This window comes from Pelophylax lessonae, assembly GCF_965119305.1.
Source record: "Pelophylax lessonae genome assembly, chromosome: 10".
NCBI lineage: Eukaryota > Metazoa > Chordata > Amphibia > Anura > Ranidae > Pelophylax > Pelophylax lessonae.
This window is the reverse complement of record NC_138777.1, coordinates 180491009-180511230: the sequence shown is the minus strand read 5'-3', so window position 1 is coordinate 180511230 and position 20222 is coordinate 180491009. Positions and strand designations below refer to the sequence as shown.

The window sequence follows — 20222 nt, the reverse complement described above, 5'->3', positions numbered from 1 at the left end:
TTTTCGACCAACGAACACTTTTTCATAAGTCGGTGGTCGAATGATCGGGCGATATTCGGCCCGTGTATTCCAGCCATTAGAGTAGAATATTTCTAAGCTTAACTGACTACGGTACTTTTGACTGAGTAGTCCATCTCTTGGGATAAGAGTCAATGTGGATCCTTCCCAACACCCTTCCTGTGTGGATTTGCACTTTTTGGACTGTTTTCCTAATGATGCTTTTCAATATAGTTTGGACTTTATCAGTGTCTTAAGCGCTGCATTTATGTGTTGTTATTATTATTCTCATTTTAAATTTGTATATGCTATATTAAGAAGAGGAAATACAACTGAATCAAAACTATTACAGATTGCACTGAAAACAGTATTTTTTGATTGGAAGACTACATTATTTCTAAATGTATATACTGTTTAAAAATCCAAAGACATACCTAGCAATGGAGGAGTTTCTGAGAGTGGTAGTATATTATTCAGAATCAAGAGCAGCATAGAGAATCCCAGCATAAGGGACATTTTAAAACCAAGCCGATCTGCTTTGTCCATTTGAATAAACATGCTGACCATGTCCAGAATTACCATGAAATAAACTGGCATAATGAAGGTCAAGACATAAACTGCAGAAACCCTTTCTATTGTAAACTGGAATGTAAAACAAAAGCTATTAGAATACAGACAAAGCATACATTTTAAAACATATCAAGTGTCCATTGCTATTTCTTTTGCAATCTCAAATAACAGCCAGTGCATAAAATGTGACATTCTAGTTTCTTCCCATACTCCAAAGACAGATTGGTACGTTAACTGGCTCCTGTCTAACTTGGCCCTATATGTGTATGTTTCCGTATCCTAATTCTCAAAAAATAAAAGAATCCATACACATCCGCTACTTAATGTACCTGTAATCTTTTTTCTTATTAAATTGTTTCTTACTTTTATTTATTTTATGTCTCCTTGTATTGTCCTCCATGAGCCCCAAACCTCTACTTTTACTCCTCACTTCTGTTTAGTTGGAATGAGCAGTGCATTTTAATTTTGGTCATGTCGACTACTCTATGCACACTACACATCCCTCAGTCCATGGTGCCTGGTCCATCTTGGGAGAGAGCAAGAGAGGATGGATACAGTCCTACATAAAGTGAAAGCATGGAGAACGAATGTAGCCACATTATCAGGAAGTTGCATCACAGCAGGAATTTAGAGATTTAGAGAAGGCTGAGAACCATAGAAGCAACTTTTTTTTAAGTTAAGAATAAATATTTAAATATATATATTTTTTTTTTAACAAGAGCTGTTTGTCACTTTAATATTTACACAGCATAAACTACATCTGACAATAATATATATAAAACACTGTTTAACCACTTAGGGGCTAAGGCCTATTTCTCACACATGTTGTTTACAAATTAAAATCTGTATTTTTTGCTAGAAAATTACTTAGAACCCTGAAACATTTTATATATATATATATATATATATATATATATATATATATATATATATATATATATATATTTAGCAGAGACCCTAGAGAATAAAATGGAGATCATTGCAATACTTTATGTTGCATTGTATTTGCACAGCAGTCTTACATACGCACTTATGTTTGGAAAAAATACACTTTTTTTAATTAAAAAAGAGAAAAACAGTAAAGTCAGCCCAATTTTTTCTATAATGTGAAAGATAATGTTACGCCGAGTAAATAGATACCCAACATGTCATGCTTCAAAATTGCGCGCGCTCGTGGAATGGAGACAAACATTGGTACTTAAAGATCTCCTTAGGCCACATTTTAAAAATTTCTACAGGCTAGCAGTTTAGAGTTACAGAGAAGGTCTAGGGCTAGAATTTTTGCTCCTGCTCTAAGGATTGCAGCAATACCTCACATGTGTGGTTTGAATACCGTTTACATACGTCGGCACAACTTGCATATGCGTTTGCTTCTTGTGTGAGCCCGGTGGGATGGGGCTCTTTACATTTTTTTTTTCTTATTTATTTTACTTATTTTATTTTAGTCATAGATGCTATGACTAAGCACCAGCTTGGGTGCGAAACACGTTAGCTGCCAGTGTCATCATCTCCACAGTGGTATGATTATCCTTCATGTATTTTTGTTTTCTTCAATAAAGGACTAATTTTTTGGAGCTGCCATCCAGTCCATTTCTTCCATATGCCATGCTTTTACATTGTGCACGCCCTTGAAATGGCAACAAACTACGATACATTAAATTATCCATTGGTGACATTTTAAAAGGCATTACAGTTTACTAGTTTAGAGTCACACAGGAGGCCTGGTGCTAGAATTAATGTTCTCACTCTCTATGTGTGCGTTCGCATTTGCATGTGAGCACAGGGGGAGGGGGGAATTTTAATTTTTTTTATTTCATTATTTATTTTTAATTTTTTTATACTGTTACTTTAAATTCTACTTGTAACATGTTCCAGCTCTAGCCATCAATTACGCCGATCTCCCCAGCTCTATGACAGCGGACAACTGATTTTCTTCCCACACCTGCTGTCACTTTTTGAAAAGAACGCTGACGTACAAGGCTCCACCCACACGACTGAGTCATTCATTCACAGTTTTCTTTGAATGATAGAACTACAACTATCATCATCCATTACGGCTGGCGGCTTGTAGTTCTCAATGAACTGTGAGGGCACTGGTGAGCTCCCTTGTACAGCTACCTTGCCCATACCTGTCCTTAATCTATCAATTATTATATATATAATCCATCTTGGGAGACTCTGAAAATTATAGAGTTGGGACTGCAGTACACTGGGGTGCCGTAACGTGGCCACTGCAGCTTACACATATGTTTGCAAATGTGTGGAAACGAAACCCCTTGTTTTTAATGTGAACTGTAAGACAGAATCAATTTGGTTTGTTGCAGGCTGGCTGGTAAGTGAGCTGGGAATTTTTTTATTTTTATTTTTTTAACAACTAGAGAAAACCTATAATATAACATAATTCAATTCAACCATAGTTATTTCAGTCTGAATTACAGTTTCATTGTAGCTGAATGCTACAGAACACTACAGCTTTAAAAGCTTCCATTGTCAGGGTATACCTGAAAATGTTAGTCTAGGAAAGCAACTTGCAGTTCACTAGCAGAGCTATACATAGTTACATAGTTAGTCAGGTTGAAAAAAGACACAAGTCCATCTAGGTCAACCACAAGAAAACAAAAAACAGTAAAGAAAACCCAACCATACAATCCCATATACACAATTCTATACCCACAGTTGATCCAGAGGAAGGCGAAAAAAAACCCCAGCAAAGCATGATCCAATTTGCTACAGCAGGGAAAACAAGTTCCTTCCTGATCCCCCGAGAGGCAATCAGATAATCCCTGGATCAACTTTACCTATAAATATTTAGTATCCATTTATATTATGTACACCCTGGAAAGAATCCAGGCCTTTTTTTAAAGCAATCTATTAAGCTAGCCAGAACCACCTCTGGAGGGAGTCTATTCCACATTTTGTTCTATTTTATTTGTTCTATTTCTTTTACACCCTTGATTATCATACCAGGTACCAGGTCAGAAATCTCTTTTTGGCACTTCAAAGCAACCACCCTATAAACTCATTGGCAGGCAGGAGGTGGGTGGCATTTCTGTACTGTAGAAGCTGCAGAGGGTTGCACTTACACACTGGTGTGGGGCTATATTCCCTCTTGGGAGAAGGCGGAGGGCAGATGTTACATTAACTAAAAGGAGTTGTAAAGTCAGAAGGTTTCTCATCTTAATGCATTCTATGCATTAGGATAAAAAACCTTCTGTGTGTGACAGCCTCCCCAGAACCCGCTAATACTTACCTGAGCCCCATCTCTTTCCAGCAATGTCAACGAGTGCCTCGGCCATCCGGCACTCTCTCTCCTGATTGGCTGGGACACAGCCACGGTGCCATTGGCTCCCGCGGCTGTCAATCAAAGTCAGTTAGTCAATCAGGAGAGAATGGGATGGGGCAGCTCCGATTTCGAATGGACACAAGGAGCTGCAGCTCGGCTAGGTTGCCCCCATAGCAAGCTGCTTGCTGTGGGGGCACTCTACAGGAGGGAGGGGCCAGGAGCAGTGAAGAGGGACTCAAAAAGAGGAGGATCAGGGGCTGCCTTATGCAAAATCAACTGCACAAAGGAGAAGAGTATAACATGTTTGTTATTAAAAAAAAAAAAAAAAAAGACTTTACAATCATTTTAAGTATCTGGCTTCATGAGACCTAATTGGATACTAATATTTATAGGTAAAGTTGATCCAGGGAGTATCTGATTACTTCTCGGGGATCAGGAAGATCTTTTTTCCCCTGCTGGAGATTTTTGCCTCCCTCTGGATCGACTGTGGGTATAAGATTGTGTATATAGGATTGTATGATTTTTTTTCTTTTATTGGTTGTAAATATTTCAATGAGTTTTACCTAAGAAAATATGCTGTTGATGAACCTCCTTATTTCCTCCCCTCCTTATCAAATGCCCCCCCCTCCCCTTTCAGTGTGGTGAAATGGCACAGTTGAAACACAGCCAAATGGCCCTGATTGAATAGTCTTACATAAGGCAACTAAACCCACTCTCTGTGAATTGAAAGAACATCATTACTACAGCTAGCCTGTAGCTAGAGCTAACCAAATACCCCACCCTCAGCGCCTTCAACCTACCTGATCATGTTCCCCCTACCTCTCCACCCCTTAGATCCTAAGTTCACAACTCACTCACCCAACCCTCTCCTATCACATTACTCAACTTCCACTTCCCCACTAGGGCTTCCTTCTCTTATTTTCCCTTCTGCCCCTCCCACTCTCCATTTTCCTCCTTTGAGTGTACCAGATTAATTGCTGCCCTACAAGAGACCCTTTTAAGTTTACTTACCTAAAAGCCATGGGTCTAAATATTCCTGAAAAATGTACTAGGCTCCTTGCGGACCTGAAGAAAACGTGCACGCAAATAGTATATCTCCAATAAGAAATGCCTTGCCGAATCAATGTACAATGAGCTTTTATGGGTCAGAGATGAACCCAACACCCTCCTAATCTTAAAAATCAAACAATATCTACTAACTAAACCAAAGATAAGATTTGTGTGCTTGCAAACAAACTGTAAACCTTAGTGACAAAGAACTAAGTAAAACAAATGCAATAAAGTCTCATACCGTACCCCCAGATGACGCTGATTACAGAGAAATTTGTGCCTTGGGAGATGCCTCACACATAACGTTATTCCGCAAGTTGGCCTGACTGCTTGGACCTGCTGGTTGTTTGTGACACATACTGTGCAATTCCTTCAAATTTGTAAGTGTGATTTTATAATTTTATACAAATTTTGGTGAAATACTACACTATGTGGTTTTTCCTCTGTATTTTAACTTCCTCCATGGAGTCTATGCTGGCTTAAGAGATTGTGGAACCTTTACATGCAAGATCGTGGTATACATGGCTACTCTGCAGCAAAGTGTCTGATGGTCTCCTTGTGGGATCAGAGCAGCTCCTACGGAGCTCATATAATCGTTTGTGGTGATTCCTTTTGGCAGCACTCCTCCTGCGGTTGCGCACGTTATCATTCCTTCACAGCAAAATAAGAGGAACTATTGAAGTTTAGAAAATCTAAGTACCTTTTTGCACTAAGTATATATAACATTTCAACAAGGCACAAGCTCCTTGTCCCATCCTGAGGAAGACAAGCTTGTGCCTCATCGAAACGTTGATTAAAACCATCATTGTGCATTTACCTTTCAAGACCCGTGTGTGCCACTCTCTTTGTTGGTATGTATATATGTATGTATATATATAAATATATATATAATTTTTTTTTTTGCACAGGTGTTTGCACATTTTATATGGACTTTTTTGCACAGATATGTCAATCTAGGATGAGTTCACCATATGCTTTATGCACTTTTATTGTGTCTCTTATGTGATATATTAACTGCTTACTACCCGCCCACCATCAAATGATGGTGGAGCGGTGCAGCTGTTGTTCTGGGACGCCACCATATGACAGCGCACTAGAATGGCCTCTCTCGCGCGCCTAAAAAGTTACGACCTCTCTTTCAACCTTGACACCTCTCAGCCACAAAGTAGATGAGATGCTATAACAGATTATTTTAGAAATTTAGGCCTGCCCTTTCTAAGGCAAGAAGCCTGAGAGCATCTGAGCACCCATCCCGCAGGAAGAACTCGACCTCGCTATTAAACAAACTAAAGTTGAGCAAAGCCCAAGGCCCTGATGTCTTCACCTTGCCAAATTACAAAACGTTCCCTGCTTCTCTTTCTACACACTTTCTAAATTCTCACAGTTTAATTCTCAATAACATTCCAATACCCATAGACTTAGTCAGGGCTCACTTAATCATCATTGTGAAAGAAGATAAGGCCCTATCCCAGTGTGGCAGTTACCACCCTATCACACTATTTAATGCAGACTTGAAATTATTCACTAAAATCATAGCAAACAGACACATGAGGTTTCTCCTTTCACATGAGGTAGGAGACAAACCACCAGGGTCCTTAACATTATGCATGCTGCTCATTCCCAGGCCAGCCCCTTATGTTCCTCTCAATGCATGCCAAGAAGGCATTTGATTAATTGGACTGGCACATTATGCCGCCCACCCTACATCAATCTTTCTAAATCATCAGAAGACAACTTCAAACACAACACTAAACTACCCTATCTAAAAATACACTTTACCTTAAGGAGGGTTGGGAAACAAATAAAATACTTGAGAGACAATATTACACCCAACCTCAGTAAACTGTAATAAACAAAATTATTCCCTCTTAATACATAACATAAAACAAGACCCTAAGTCCTGGCATGTGCTCCCCATTTCTTGGTCGGGTCACTGCAACTCCATCACAATGGCAACCCTGCCCATGAGTGGACAAAACATTTTTCAAAGGGGCCACATGGGAAACTGGGACTGTTAAGGAGGGCCGAACTTAATTCTGCTCAATACTAATTTTGGATCTGGAAAGGTGAGCCACAGTTTTAACCCCCCTCCCCAACTGCTCATCTGAACTGTAAAATATCAGCCAGATGGAGCTGTTTACAATGCAATTCTTTGCTGTTTGCTTCATGACCACAGCATTTTTTACTCTGGGTGCAGAATTTAGCAAGCAGCACTGCTTGGCACACGTACCCATTGAGTTCAATGGGGCTGCTCTGCAATAGCGTGCAATGCATGGGATTGCAGCACAGTAGTGCAGCAGTATAGGGTCCAATTAGGCAGCGAGAAGGCGATATAACACTTCCTCACAGATTGCTGAATGCCCTCTGAAAAGCACGGTGACTGGAAATAGAAAGCCTGAGATCTGTACAGCAGGAATTTCAGCTGATTCTGAACTTGAGTGAAGAACAGCTGCATGGAGTTTGCAGTGCTCAGGCATTAACACAGGAGAAACCTGACTGGGTAGCACAGTGGTTGGAGAGCATCGGGATGTCTCCTAGGCAACACTCTCCCACCAGAAACAAGTAAACAAGCCTCCTCGCTTTACCAATCAGCTCCTCAGGCTCTCGCTTTCCAGTTCTTGCATCTCCCCTTGGTCATCTGTTAGAATGCATCTCTGAGCCTGTTAGCTTTCTTAGTGATGAAGCTGACAGGCTCAGAGGAGCATGCTCACAGTGGGAGCATTGTGGCCCAGTCAGGGACAGCCAAAGTGTCGGATGTGGCCCTGGGGCCACAATTTGCCCAGGACTGGTTCAGGACTACCAGGCCTTTAATTTGTAGCAATGAAGATTTTGGTTCACTGGGATGCCAATGTGGATCAGGTTGTGGAAATGATTTTGCTTCAAAATGTTCTGATGTTAATCAGGAGCTTTAGAAGCTGTCTTGCCAGATCAATGTCATTTTAGACACTGACCAGACTTGTGACAGTATCTGATCTTTGCGTATGTGATCGTAACTTTGGAGCAGACCGTCATTCATATTCATGTATGAAAGAAAGGGGGAAGGTATGTGGCACTGCCTAGGTAAAGAAGTGATCTAAATAAATATGCACAATGTGTCATGGAATATAGATACGAATAAAGGAAAAGGGTATGGTGTTTGTCGCTACCTAAGTAACCAGTAGTCTGAATAATTATGCACAATATATGATGGAATGTCAAAAATGCAAATGTAATACACAGCAATAAATGAAAAATTATTGAATATTAAATAAAAAGCAATGCAAAGGATATCTTACTTATATATTAAAATAATGTGCAAATGGACAATAGGTAATCCCAAATAAAGTGGTAAGTGCTCTGGTGCAATATGTGTAGCCTTGATATCCCCAAATATACGTGATATAACGACTAAAGTGCAATATGCTAAATAAATATTATTGCACAAGTGATGATGTGAAAAACTCCACGAGAAAAAAGGTTGAGTTATTAATTCCAGTGAATATATAGAAGTATATCAATATAAGTGATTAAATAAATATACAGTATTACATAAAGTGACAGGGTTGACTAAATTTAGGTTCCTAGCCAGAAACCGGAAATCTATTGACCGTGGTGTAGGTGAGTGACCACTACAGTTTACATAGGACCAAATTTGAATAGGAATTTGAGGCATTGGGAGGGCTGGGTGTTTACATGATTGACTAATTAACTTCTTCCATGCTAAGAGAGAGCCCTGAATCAAGGGGGGTAATAATTTGACATCCCAAGATTTCCAGACATCGCTTAATAACAGCAGTCGAAGGTTCAGAGTGGGCGACATTTGAGTCTCTATATCAAGCCATTTAGGGCCATCTATTTTGTTGAACCAATGCTTCAATTGGTCCAGCTTAGTGGCCCAATAGTAATCTTGTATATCCAAATATCCCATTCCACCTACTGCTTTATTCAGGTCCCAATAAAGCATAAAGCACATTCAGCGCGCTTAATCATACTATCCAATAGCATGTTAATGATCCATGATGTTAATAATCTGTCCACATATCATGGATTGTTCATAGTAATCAAAGTGAGAATGTCCAATCTTTGTACAGGAAAACATATAAAGTGCAGTCTTCTTGACTAAAAGACACCAGTGTTCTTTAACAGAGGATCAGTAGCCTTCACCACACCTTCCGTGCTCCCCTTAGTAATGGACACTCACCACATCTCACATTAATCTGAGCCTGTATGCATCAGCTGCATGAGCCCTTGCCCCCGGATATTCAGCCGTCTCCAGTGATTCTGCTTAACCTGGATTTTTTACCTTCCCATATAAAGTTTTTCACCATTTGGGTAAGTTTCCTGATATAGGAAGCATGAACTAATAGTGGTAAGACCCTAAACAAATATAAAATTTTAGGAAGGACTATCATTTTGAGGGCTGCAAGTCTACCAGAGCACGTCAATTCATGACATTGCTTTTTATTTAATATTCAATAATTTTTCATTTATTGCTGTGTATTACATTTGCATTTTTGATATTCCATCATATATTGTGCATAATTAATCAGATTACTGGTTACTTAGGTAGCGACAAACACCATACCCTTTTCCTTTATTCATATCTATATTCCATGACACATTGTGCATATTTATCTAGATCACTTCTTTACCTAGGCAGCACCACATACCTTCCCCCTTTCTTTCATACACACAAATACCCTGTATAGGGTTATATTTAGGAGGTAGGCCGCAGCCCTTAAATATCCTAAGCGCAGATTCCCCCCCCCCCTTTTTTTCATTCATATGCCTGTGTCTACACCTGATCTAAGTAAATTGCCCTCCCTTCACATACAGTATACCACTAGCCTTTCACTATGCCTATTTTGGGAAAGTACACAAATATGTATAGTTTTTATGAACGTTCATCCAAAGCATTTACTCATGGATATGTAGCCTTGAAGAAAGGTTAACACTTTGGCATTCCTTGCCCTTCCTTAGCTGATCTTGTAAATGCCCAGTAAACCCAGGTAACATACACGCCAATAACTGGGTATTTGTATAGAAGTGTGTGCCCTGAAGTTCCTGAAATGCAATGAACCATTAACAAGAAAACAAAGATATGCCCAAGTACTGTAGAAGTAAGGTTTTAAGCCCCTTCCACACTTGGGAGATTTGTCCTGCAGCTTGGGACTGCAAAACCACATGACAAGTCATACCACATGATTTCGAATGAATAACATTCATATCAAGCGACTTCAAAGTAGCCCCTGCACTACTTTGGTCCGACTTTGATGCAACTTGAAATCCAGAGACCTCAAGATTACACATGCATTGCTTCAAGTCTTGTCAAAGTCACGTGACTTTCAGGTCATACAAGTGTGAAAGGGACCTTAATTGTGAAAACACAATTGTAGCATATTTGTTGTGGCAGGTTTGCTTATTGTGATTCAAACTTTTTTTTTTCTTTAAAATGGCAAATATTTCATACCCACCTTCTCTGTGCAATACATCCCCCTCTTACCATTGAGTGCCTCCATAACAAGTCACTTGCCATAGGGAAATTTGTGTGGGCTCGCTCCTGAGCCTTGCTGTCTGTATCTATTGACACAGACAGTGGGACTCAGCCCTGCCCTCCACTCTCTCTTCACTGGCTGTGATTAACAGTAGCAGGAGCCAATGGCTCCCACTGCTGTCTCTGAGCCAATGAAGAGGGAGAGAGCAGACAGAGTCACTCAGAGCCTCTGTTCTTGTGCACATTACTGGATAGAGATTGGGCTGAAGTAAGTATAGAGGAGGCTGGGTGAGAGGAAACCGCATGCAGAATGTTTTTTTTAATCCTAAATACATTAAAGAGGAACTGCAGTCTGCTCACATAATTTGTAATAAAAACATATTTGCCATTCTGAAGCTTCCCTCCAACCACTTTGCATATTATTTTACATGCACTGTGATTCGGTACCTCCAAATGCTTCATAAATCTCCTATGCTTCATAAATCTCCCTCCACTAAATCTGGCTGCAGCCATTTTAACTGTGGGTAGCTGAGGCTGCTGCCTGTTCACTTCCTGGATTTACACAGACACACACACACACATATATATATATATATTTATATACAGACAGACAGACAGACACAACCACCGCTTGCCTGCACATTTCTCCTGTCTTGATGAATACTCATGGATCTCTGCAGTCTCCTCTTATCTCCACCCTCATCCAGCCCCCTCCAGCTCTGCAGCTCTTATTGGCTGTCCTATGACTAATCCCTCCCTCCCTTGCTGGCAAACTCTCATGAGAATGAGAGAGAGCTGTGCATGATGTCATTAGCCTATGCTAATGACCAGGCAAGAAAGAGGAAGTGGGCTGTATTTACCTTAGGTAAATAAGGTATTTACTGGCAGAAAAAAAAATTACTATCCAAAGTTAAACAACAAGGGCAGAAGATTTATTAGATGGAAAGATAAAAAATAAAAAATAACTGACGGTCTGCTTTAAGGTAAAAAAAAAAAAAAATCTTCCTTTGGGACAACCTAAATATAAATATGCTGGGTGATTTTGACAGCTTCAGTCATTTCTATGGTGGTCTTTTACTAATAAACAGTCACAAGCTAAGGCAATTCCAATTTCTGAACTAATTATTGGATCTTATTGACATTCTCCTTTAGTGAATACCAAGCGATAGATTTTCCCAGCTGTCCCATACCATACCGTATAAAACACCTTGCTGTACTTGGCACCATTGAAATTAGAAATCTCATTGGACACATTGATGTCAGTGAGAATCCAATCTCCTTTTGGCATAAAGTATTGCTTTGTATTGGTAAAGACCTCTGTGGAATCACATAACGGCTCCATTTTTATGTCGTCAGCTGAAAAATAAAATTTAATAGTTTATTTAATAAGGCACATAGTAAGGTTTATTTATTTGGAAATGCAAATTATAATGTGCAATGAGTGAAGAACCATAATACCCAATTAGAGTTTAGGCTAGGTTAACCCCATTGTCTGCAATATCCAGTGGTTTTATATTGTTTTGTTTTTTTGATGCATGTTTTTTTATGCATTTTTCATGAGAAATGGGACCAAAAACATGCACTGATGAACCAAAACAGCACCTGTAGTATCTTTCCCAACACATGGCAGCACAGCCAACTGGTGTGAACAGGCATCATAGCAAACAATGATGATCCTTTTGTGCATTAACCACTTCAGCCCCGGAAAGGTTTGCCCCCCTTCATGACCAGGTCATTTTTTGCGATACTGCACTGCGTTACTTTAACTGACAGTTACAAGGACGTGCAATGCTGTACCCGACATAAATTTATGTCCTTTTCCCCACAAATAGACCTTTCTTTTGGTGGTATTCGATCACATGTGTATTTTTATTTTTGCGTTATAAGCAAAAAAAACAAAAAAAAACTACAATTTTGAAAAAAAAATAGTTTTTTACTTTCTGCTATAAAACATATCCAATAAAGAAATGGAAAAATCTAATTTTTTTCTTCAATTTAGGCCAATATGCATAGTGCTACATGTTTTTGGTCAAAAAAAAATCCCAATAAGCGTATATTGATTGGTTTGTGTAAAAGTTATGGCGTCCACAAACTATGGGATAGATTTATGGAATTTTCTTTTTTTATTTTTACTAGTAATAGTGATCAAGGGGTTAAATGTGTTCCCTGGGAGTGTTTGCTAACTGTGTGGGGGATGCTTTGACTGAGGGAAGACAGAGATTCGTGTTCCTGCTTAGCGGAAACACAAGATCTCCATCTTCCCCTCTGACAGAACAGCGATCTGCCTTGTTTACGTTCTGGCTCTCTCGAGAATGCCAGGTGCCAGTGAACATCGGGTCCAATCACAGCAGGAGCGGGTCGCCGGCAGCGTGCATGCACCCCCCCCCCCCCCCCAGACCCGGAGCAAAGAATTACATACAGGTAAGTGATTTTGCACTGAAGGATCACCCTGCTGCAGTATATGTATGTGAGGCAGCCTGGAAGTGGTTATCACAAGCTGGGCATTGTGCATCAAATCCCTCAGATGCGAACAAGGCTTTATTCTTTAATATTCTGACTAGAATGTACTAGAATCTTTCTGGCTTTTATGAGTTACTGAAATGTATCTTTAGTCAATACTTTTTTTTTTTCTTTTTTTAAAAAAGCTTAATATTAAGCTTAATATTAATAGTTGAAAATAAAAATATATATAACCCGCGCTAAGATCTAAATCGATAGAAGCACCGTTAAGCCTGAATACCCTGCTTGAAAAAAAATATGGAAAAAAAACAAATGTGCTTACCCCTAAAATAAAATGATAAATTCAAAAACATAAATAGACCATTAATAAATGTCACAAGAACAATATGATGAATAAAATGCAACCCTCTCCCCAAAATAATTTAAAGTTTATAAAGTTCAAAGAATTAGGTATAAATAACCTATTTCAAATAATGCAAGTAAACGATATTATATATATATATATATATATATATATATATATATATATATATATATATATATATATATATATATATATATACTTTGTATTTAAAATATAAAAGAAGTACCTTTGATAAGTTATAAACAAGCACAAACGAGTCAAAAAACAGCAGACTGTCAGCTCATGAGAAAGGAACTCCGCAAGTAACGGCTAAGCAAGAGTGATGTCTTCAGTAACAGCCAATTCCAACACGTTTCGTCATCGGTGATGTTTTTCCAGGGGCAGGCGGAATGTCAGTTTTTGACTAGTTTGTGCCTATTTAAAACTTATGGAGGGTACTTCTTTTATATTTTAAATAAAAGGACTTAAATGTTAGCAGCCTTCACCATGCTTGTTCATTTTATTTATTCCCGATCCAATTGGAGCTGCTGCTGAGCAGCCACCGCCTATCTCAGATGCTGGGTTATTTTATGCTTTTATGACCATTATAATTTATATTCCATGCTATCTGGTAAGAAGCTTATGCTAAATGTTGGTGCTTGGTGGTGGATTTCATCAACATTACTTCTATATTTTTCTGCACTTTATGGAAACTCTTGTTTAATATTGAAAAGGACTTTTTCATTGAAAGGACTTTTTTATGTTCACCTAACACTGGATTTTGCTCTTTTTTCAATTTATCACTTTAATATGAATGATTTTTTTCTACATATTTTTTCAATGGTATATTTTGCTCATAATTTATTCACTGCATGTTTAGTTGTTTTTATGTCACAATATTTACCATATGGTTATTTAGGATTGCACTATTAGGATTTAGCGCCACTTTCAATTTATATTACACAGTCTATTTGCCTTTAGTAAAACAACCCCAATGACTCTGGCTAAGCAACTCTCTAACATTAACTGCTTAACGACTACCTGCTGCACTTATACGGCGGCAGGCAGCCGCTCATGGGCAAATCATTGTAGCTGTACGTCGCTCCCAGGAGGCTAGGGAGACGAGCACGCCTCCGACGGCATGCTCCTGCCCCCGCTCTTCAGCGGGGAAGCCGATGCAGTGGGCAGGCGGCTCCAATTGCCACCTTACACCCGCGATCGTTCCCCGCTGAGAGAGAAGAACGGTCAGCAGTTGTAAACACAGCTGACTGTTCTTCTCCCTGCAATGACCATAGAGCCCATGTGATCCTTCTATATAGGATCACATGTCTCTATGGTCATTTCAGAAGCCACGCTCCCCTCCCCCCCCCCCCCACCCACAGTTGAAATCTCTCCCCATGGCTCACATTTAACCCCGTGATTACCCATAATGTTAACCCCTTCACTGCCAGGGTCATTATTACAGTAACAGTGCATATTTTTAGCACTGATTACTGTAGTAATGTCTCTGGTCCCCCCAAAATTGTCAGTTAGGGGTCCGATCTGTCCGCCGCAATGTCGCAGTCCCGCAAAAAAATCGCAGATTGCGCCATTACTAGTAAAAAAAAAAAACAATAAAAATGACATATATCTTTCCCGTAGTTAGCAGACGCGATAACTTTTGTGTAAACCAATCAAAATATGCTTATTGCGATTTTTTTATACCAAAAATATGTAGAAGACAAATTGGCCTAAAATGTTAAAAAATTTTGATTTTTAAATTTTATTTATTTATTTTGAGAATGTCATATAGCAGAATGTGACATTTTTTTTTTTTTTTAAATTGTCTTTTGTTTATTGCGCAAAAAATAAAACTAGCACAGGTGATCAACTATCACCAAAAGAAAGCTCTATTTGTGGGAAAAAAAAGGACATCAATTTTATTTGGGTACAGGGTCGCACGTCCGCGCAATTGTCTGTTAAATTAGTGAAGTGCCGAATCGCAAAATAGGGCCTGGTCAGGAAGGGGGCAAATCCTTCCAGTCTTAAAGTGGTAAAAGGTGCCACCGGTGAACATAGTGAAATATGAGTAGATACATAAGATTTAAACAATTGTATTGCATTACAATCGCTATTCAGTACAACAAATTCATAAGAGTGAGTAAATTATAACATTAGCATACTTTACAAGTTTGGAGTCAGGGTGAGATGCATGGTGGTATACAAGGTAGGAGTCAACCCTTATTCAAGGGAAGGTGATATAGATGGAGATCAGCTTTTATTAGATATAGGATAGTTTTAAACACATACATACCTATATAAATATAAGAGCTAAATGAGATGTTACAGATTTGTGTGTCGAAGGGAAAATTGAAAATATCTAATTTACAAGCAGCAACTGTCAGTAAGCTTCTAAAATCGGTTATATTTCCATTATGATAGACAACGTAGAACGGATTTTTTTGAGACTTATCATCATATTCAATCCTGTGTAAATACAAGTTATAATGTAAAGCGTTAGAATCATAAATCTCGAACTTAAGTCATAATGTAAAGGAAAAAGGCAATCAAGTGCCCAGGACTTAAAAGGTTAAATCAAACTGCAATAAGGGAAAAAGAAAATGCTGCTAATCCACTGTAGGCTGCTGGAATATAAAAAGGAAAATGATCAGTGCAAATCCTTAGAATTCCCAGACATACTAAAAAAATTATAAATAAAATGTCCTCCAAGACAAAAGTGCAAGTGCAAAATATGGTATCACTACCTGTGGTAATTAAAGTCAGTAATGGTAAAATCCAATAAATGAAAAAAAAAAAAAAACCTTATGTATAAGTTGCAAACAACAAAATTCAAGCCAGGGAGCTGGCAAATATGTATAAGTATAAATACAAAACTTAAAATATTATACTGATATATCTTTAGAAAAGAGAATGTGCCAGTGCATATGTGACCTTGTAAATTAAATCGTAAACAGATATGAATAAGTGATCAATAATAATGAATGCTAGGAAAAATCACAGTAATAAATAATATATATGAACCAAAACCTCCTGGAGCCAATATATAGTGCAACAAAAATTTATGTCTAAATATGTGAAAAATAATATATATATATATATATATATATATATATATATATATATATATAAAGTCCGTAATCAATATTCTCAAAGTGACAAGATGTGCAAACATGCAAAAAAAGTGCCAAATTTATACGTCTGCGTGTTTTCAGTGTCCACACGTGGAGGTCCCACCATCCATGCACCACCGTTTCCCCTAAATGGACTCACCAGATATTGAGCTGGTAAAACCAGCAAACACACTTTCTCAATCAATGTTCAGCCTGATGGTGCAGTTCCTCATGAAGGTTTCCTCAGTTTATGGGAGTTACATAGAGGGGAAGGAAAAAGAATATGCCCACATCGTTTAAATCCTTTTTAAAAGTTTTTTTTGTACATAAAAAAGAGAGGTTCCACTCACATTTGCAAATGCAAATGTCTACCCGACAATAGGATATCTGGTATTAATGTACCAGCAGCGCTGGTACACAGCCGCGAGCGTGTGTTACTCTATCGCGGTGTTCCCTTTGGCGTCCTAAGAACCGCGGTTGTGATACAGAGAGCCGGAGCGCTGCTGGTACATTAATACCTCTTTTTTATATATATATATATATATATATATATATATATATATATATTTTTTTTTACATATTTAGACATAATCAGAGCATCTCGCAGCGCTCACGTGACTCCTTGGCTCTCTGCTTCTCTCCTCCCTGGATCACGTCAGCGGGAGTGCTCGGCCCTGCCCATCGGGGAGAGCAGAGAGATGAGGAGTCACATGAGCGCCGGGAGACACTCTGATACAGAGGAAATACGCATCTTTTATGTACCGTACAGGCACAGGGACACAATGTTATGTAAGAGATGGGATGGCATGCTTATACTGTACTAAACCACTTTAGCATTGCTAAACCACTTTAACATTGTGAGTCTAATACTGCTCGTATATCACGACAGTGCTCAAATATCAAGGCAAAATTTAAAGAAAAATGTTGCTCATCTTTAAAACGCTTGTAAACCAGGTTACTCGCAAACCAAGGTATTACTGTAATCAGCTGGTGCAATTCAGGGTTCTGATGAGAAACACTGCAGTGTCTGAATACTTTTAGAAGTAATTTACCCTTAGGGAGTATCAAATCAAAAAAGGACATTTGTGTTGCAGAGTATGCCTAAAATCTGACAAGGAGGAAATAACATTTTTGGAGGCATTTTGTGCACCAACTGTGTACAGAATGCCCCCAAGTTTCCATATTGCATTGGATTTTATAGAGAATTACAGTGGCTGCAGTTTAAAGGAAAGGTAACTTTTATTAACAGTAAATTACAATGTGGCTTGTGTAGCAATTGTATATGCTATATTATTTTTTATTTGCTATATTTTTTCCCATAGAAAGGGAGTTACCCTTTAAAATTAGTACTTGAACCCTGTTGTTACTGCAGTAGCTGGAGAAATAATTGTTTTTATTGTTTAAAATAGCCCATAGAACCTATTGGTTTTGCATTAGCAAACTGCTAAAAATGTCAAATTTAGTTAAATTTAGCTTTTTGGTAACATGTCCCATTTTGTCACATAACATAGGATGTTGTAGACAACCAGATAAATTATCACATTTGTGGACATTTTTGTGACTAACTGTTTAGCACTCTTGCCTTGCAACCCTTAAATCTTGTGTATTAAATTCATGGTCTGTATGTTCTCCCCAAGTTTTGGGGGCCTTACTCTCAATATCCACTATGCTGAGTGTAGATTAGCTTCCATCCAAAATGAGTACATTGACTGTGGTAGAGACAGTGGCAGCTGGTGCTCCATTTTTTGAGGGTGGCAGCAAAGAAACAGCCCCCCCCCCCCACCAGGTCTGCACTTATTCCATCCAGGTCGCGGGTAGCTTCCCCGGCTTCTCCTCCCAGCCAATCCAGTCTTAAGACCCACTTCCTGTCCTGATTGACTGGGAGGAGAAGCAGGAAGACAATAGTGAATGTTGATTAGCCAATGTCACAAATGGGTGTGCTTGCGCCCCAAACCCAACCTTTTTGAAGCCAATTAGGGCGCAGGCTCTTATCATGTGCTTTAAAAAAAAAAAAATAGAAATCAATGCACCTGGCGCCCTGCATGGAGATTAGGGGCAGTGCATGGAGATTAGGGGGGTGGGACCCTGCGCCCCTTATGGACCTGCCACCGCTGGGTAGAGTCATTGGATTTGTTTTATGTATCTTCCCTACAACATTTTAATACCTCTTCATGTCAGATCATTATTGAAAAAAGTGTAGAAAGAGCTATGTAACACTTTGAGAGGTACGCCCGGAGTAAAAGAAAGAAGGCTAACTGCAGGGATTACATGACCGGGTTGAAAGGGATTTGGGCATAGGAGGAGTTGTGGTGAGTTCAAAAGTAATTAAGAGAAGAGGTACTCACCGGATTGGTAGAAAGGATGGAGCAGGTTGGGCTTCAGGAGTTAGGAAAGTGGGAAGGAGTTGGGTGGAGTTCAGTCACAAGAGAGCCTGAATGGAACAACTTACCACCATCCCTCCCTCTCTTAAATTTCAGGGGTTTTTTAATTTTGTTTGGGTCTTTGTTTTGTTTTTTTTACAGGTTCAAGTACCTTTGTCATAGCGGCTGGGGCAAGAAGGTCCTTGAATGTGCTATGATTAGGGGCAAAAAGTACATTTGTTGGGACCCGTCTTGGGTACAGGTCCCATTATTCTGACTTATGGCACCTGCGATGTTGGTTTGGCCTAAAAGGATGAAACATTTTGTTTTCTATTTTTTTTTTTTGGGAATGTTATATAGCAGAATGTGAAAAATATTGTTTTTTTTTTTTTTTTTTTTTTTTTTACAGAATTGACTCTATTTTTTTGTTTATAGCGCAAAAAAACAAAAATCGCACAGGTAATCAAATACCACCAAAAGAAAGCTCTATTTATGGGAACAAAAGGACATCAATTTTTTTATGGTACAGTGTTGCACGACCGTGCAATTGTCCGTTAAATTAAACCAGTGCCGAATCGCAAAAAATGGCCTGGTCATTAAGGGGGCAAATACTTCCAGTTTGGTTAATTTGGTTAATTTGACTCTTACAGGGGTAGCGCTACACTGGCTTGGAACAAGCATCCTCACTTAATGTCAGAGGGAAGTCAGAGCTCCTAATCGGTATGCTTTGTCAGAGTCAATGGCTCTAAAATGATAGATGTTTTCTGTACCAGCATAACAGCCAGACAACTAACATTACAATATTATATTGTAATTATTTTAATACAGTTTTTATAGTACTATATTTTTTATAATACAGTTTTATTTTAACTACCTCAGAACGATTATTAAATAGTAGCCTCACAGCTACATTGTCTCAAAACTTAAGATCTGAAATAGCTGTAGCTTCATTATTCTGATCTGTTTTCTTCTGCCCCTGTGCTACACAACTCCTCGTTTGTCAGTGCATCCTAATTTATAAAAAAATGTTTATTGTCATCAGAAACTCATATATTAATGTTACATTGTTAAGCTTACATTTCATAGATATAGAGATCTGGCTGCCATAAATTACCACGTTTTATGTACATTTCCTCGATCCCACAATACAAAGCTGGGTTCCATGAAATGAATTCATCCTTCCACTGCTGTGGGAAGAAGTTGAGAATAATGCATTCAGAAATAAAAATTTGCAAATACAGAACGTGCAAAGTATGCTACTGTATATCTAATAAGCTGTAATCCTTCATGATATCTTACATTGACATTGTTCATTGCACACTAGACACAATTTCTAGTTCAGTTTAGGGATGAAGTTCATGTTCAGTGCTCTAGAATGGGTTCACAGTGAATCTTCAGGATTTGTGAAGTTTGTGTATTGCTTTTGGCCATAAAGGATCTCAGGTCTTCAGTAATTAATGTGAAACAATTGCAGCGCATATCCTATGCCCATGGCCAGTCAAGTTACCAGAGCCAGCAGTTTGAAAGAATGGATAACCCAGTCAGTGGCGTCACTAGGGTTGGTGTCACCCGGTGC

At 38.7% G+C, this 20222-nt stretch overlaps 1 protein-coding gene across 1 annotated transcript in view; it reads right to left on the bottom strand.

Moving 5' to 3' along the window:
• Positions 1 to 20222, bottom strand: part of LOC309565542 (5-hydroxytryptamine receptor 3A-like) — a gene marked incomplete at both ends in the record, with an annotated part of 97818 nt that overhangs the window by 16624 nt on the left and 60972 nt on the right. The window contains 4 exons of the mRNA XM_082270500.1: positions 432 to 639; positions 11569 to 11729; positions 15470 to 15642; positions 19724 to 19833. Of these exons, the coding sequence (XP_082126626.1) occupies positions 432 to 639; positions 11569 to 11729; positions 15470 to 15642; positions 19724 to 19833 (652 nt within the window). The remainder of the gene's footprint in view (positions 1 to 431; positions 640 to 11568; positions 11730 to 15469; positions 15643 to 19723; positions 19834 to 20222) is intronic.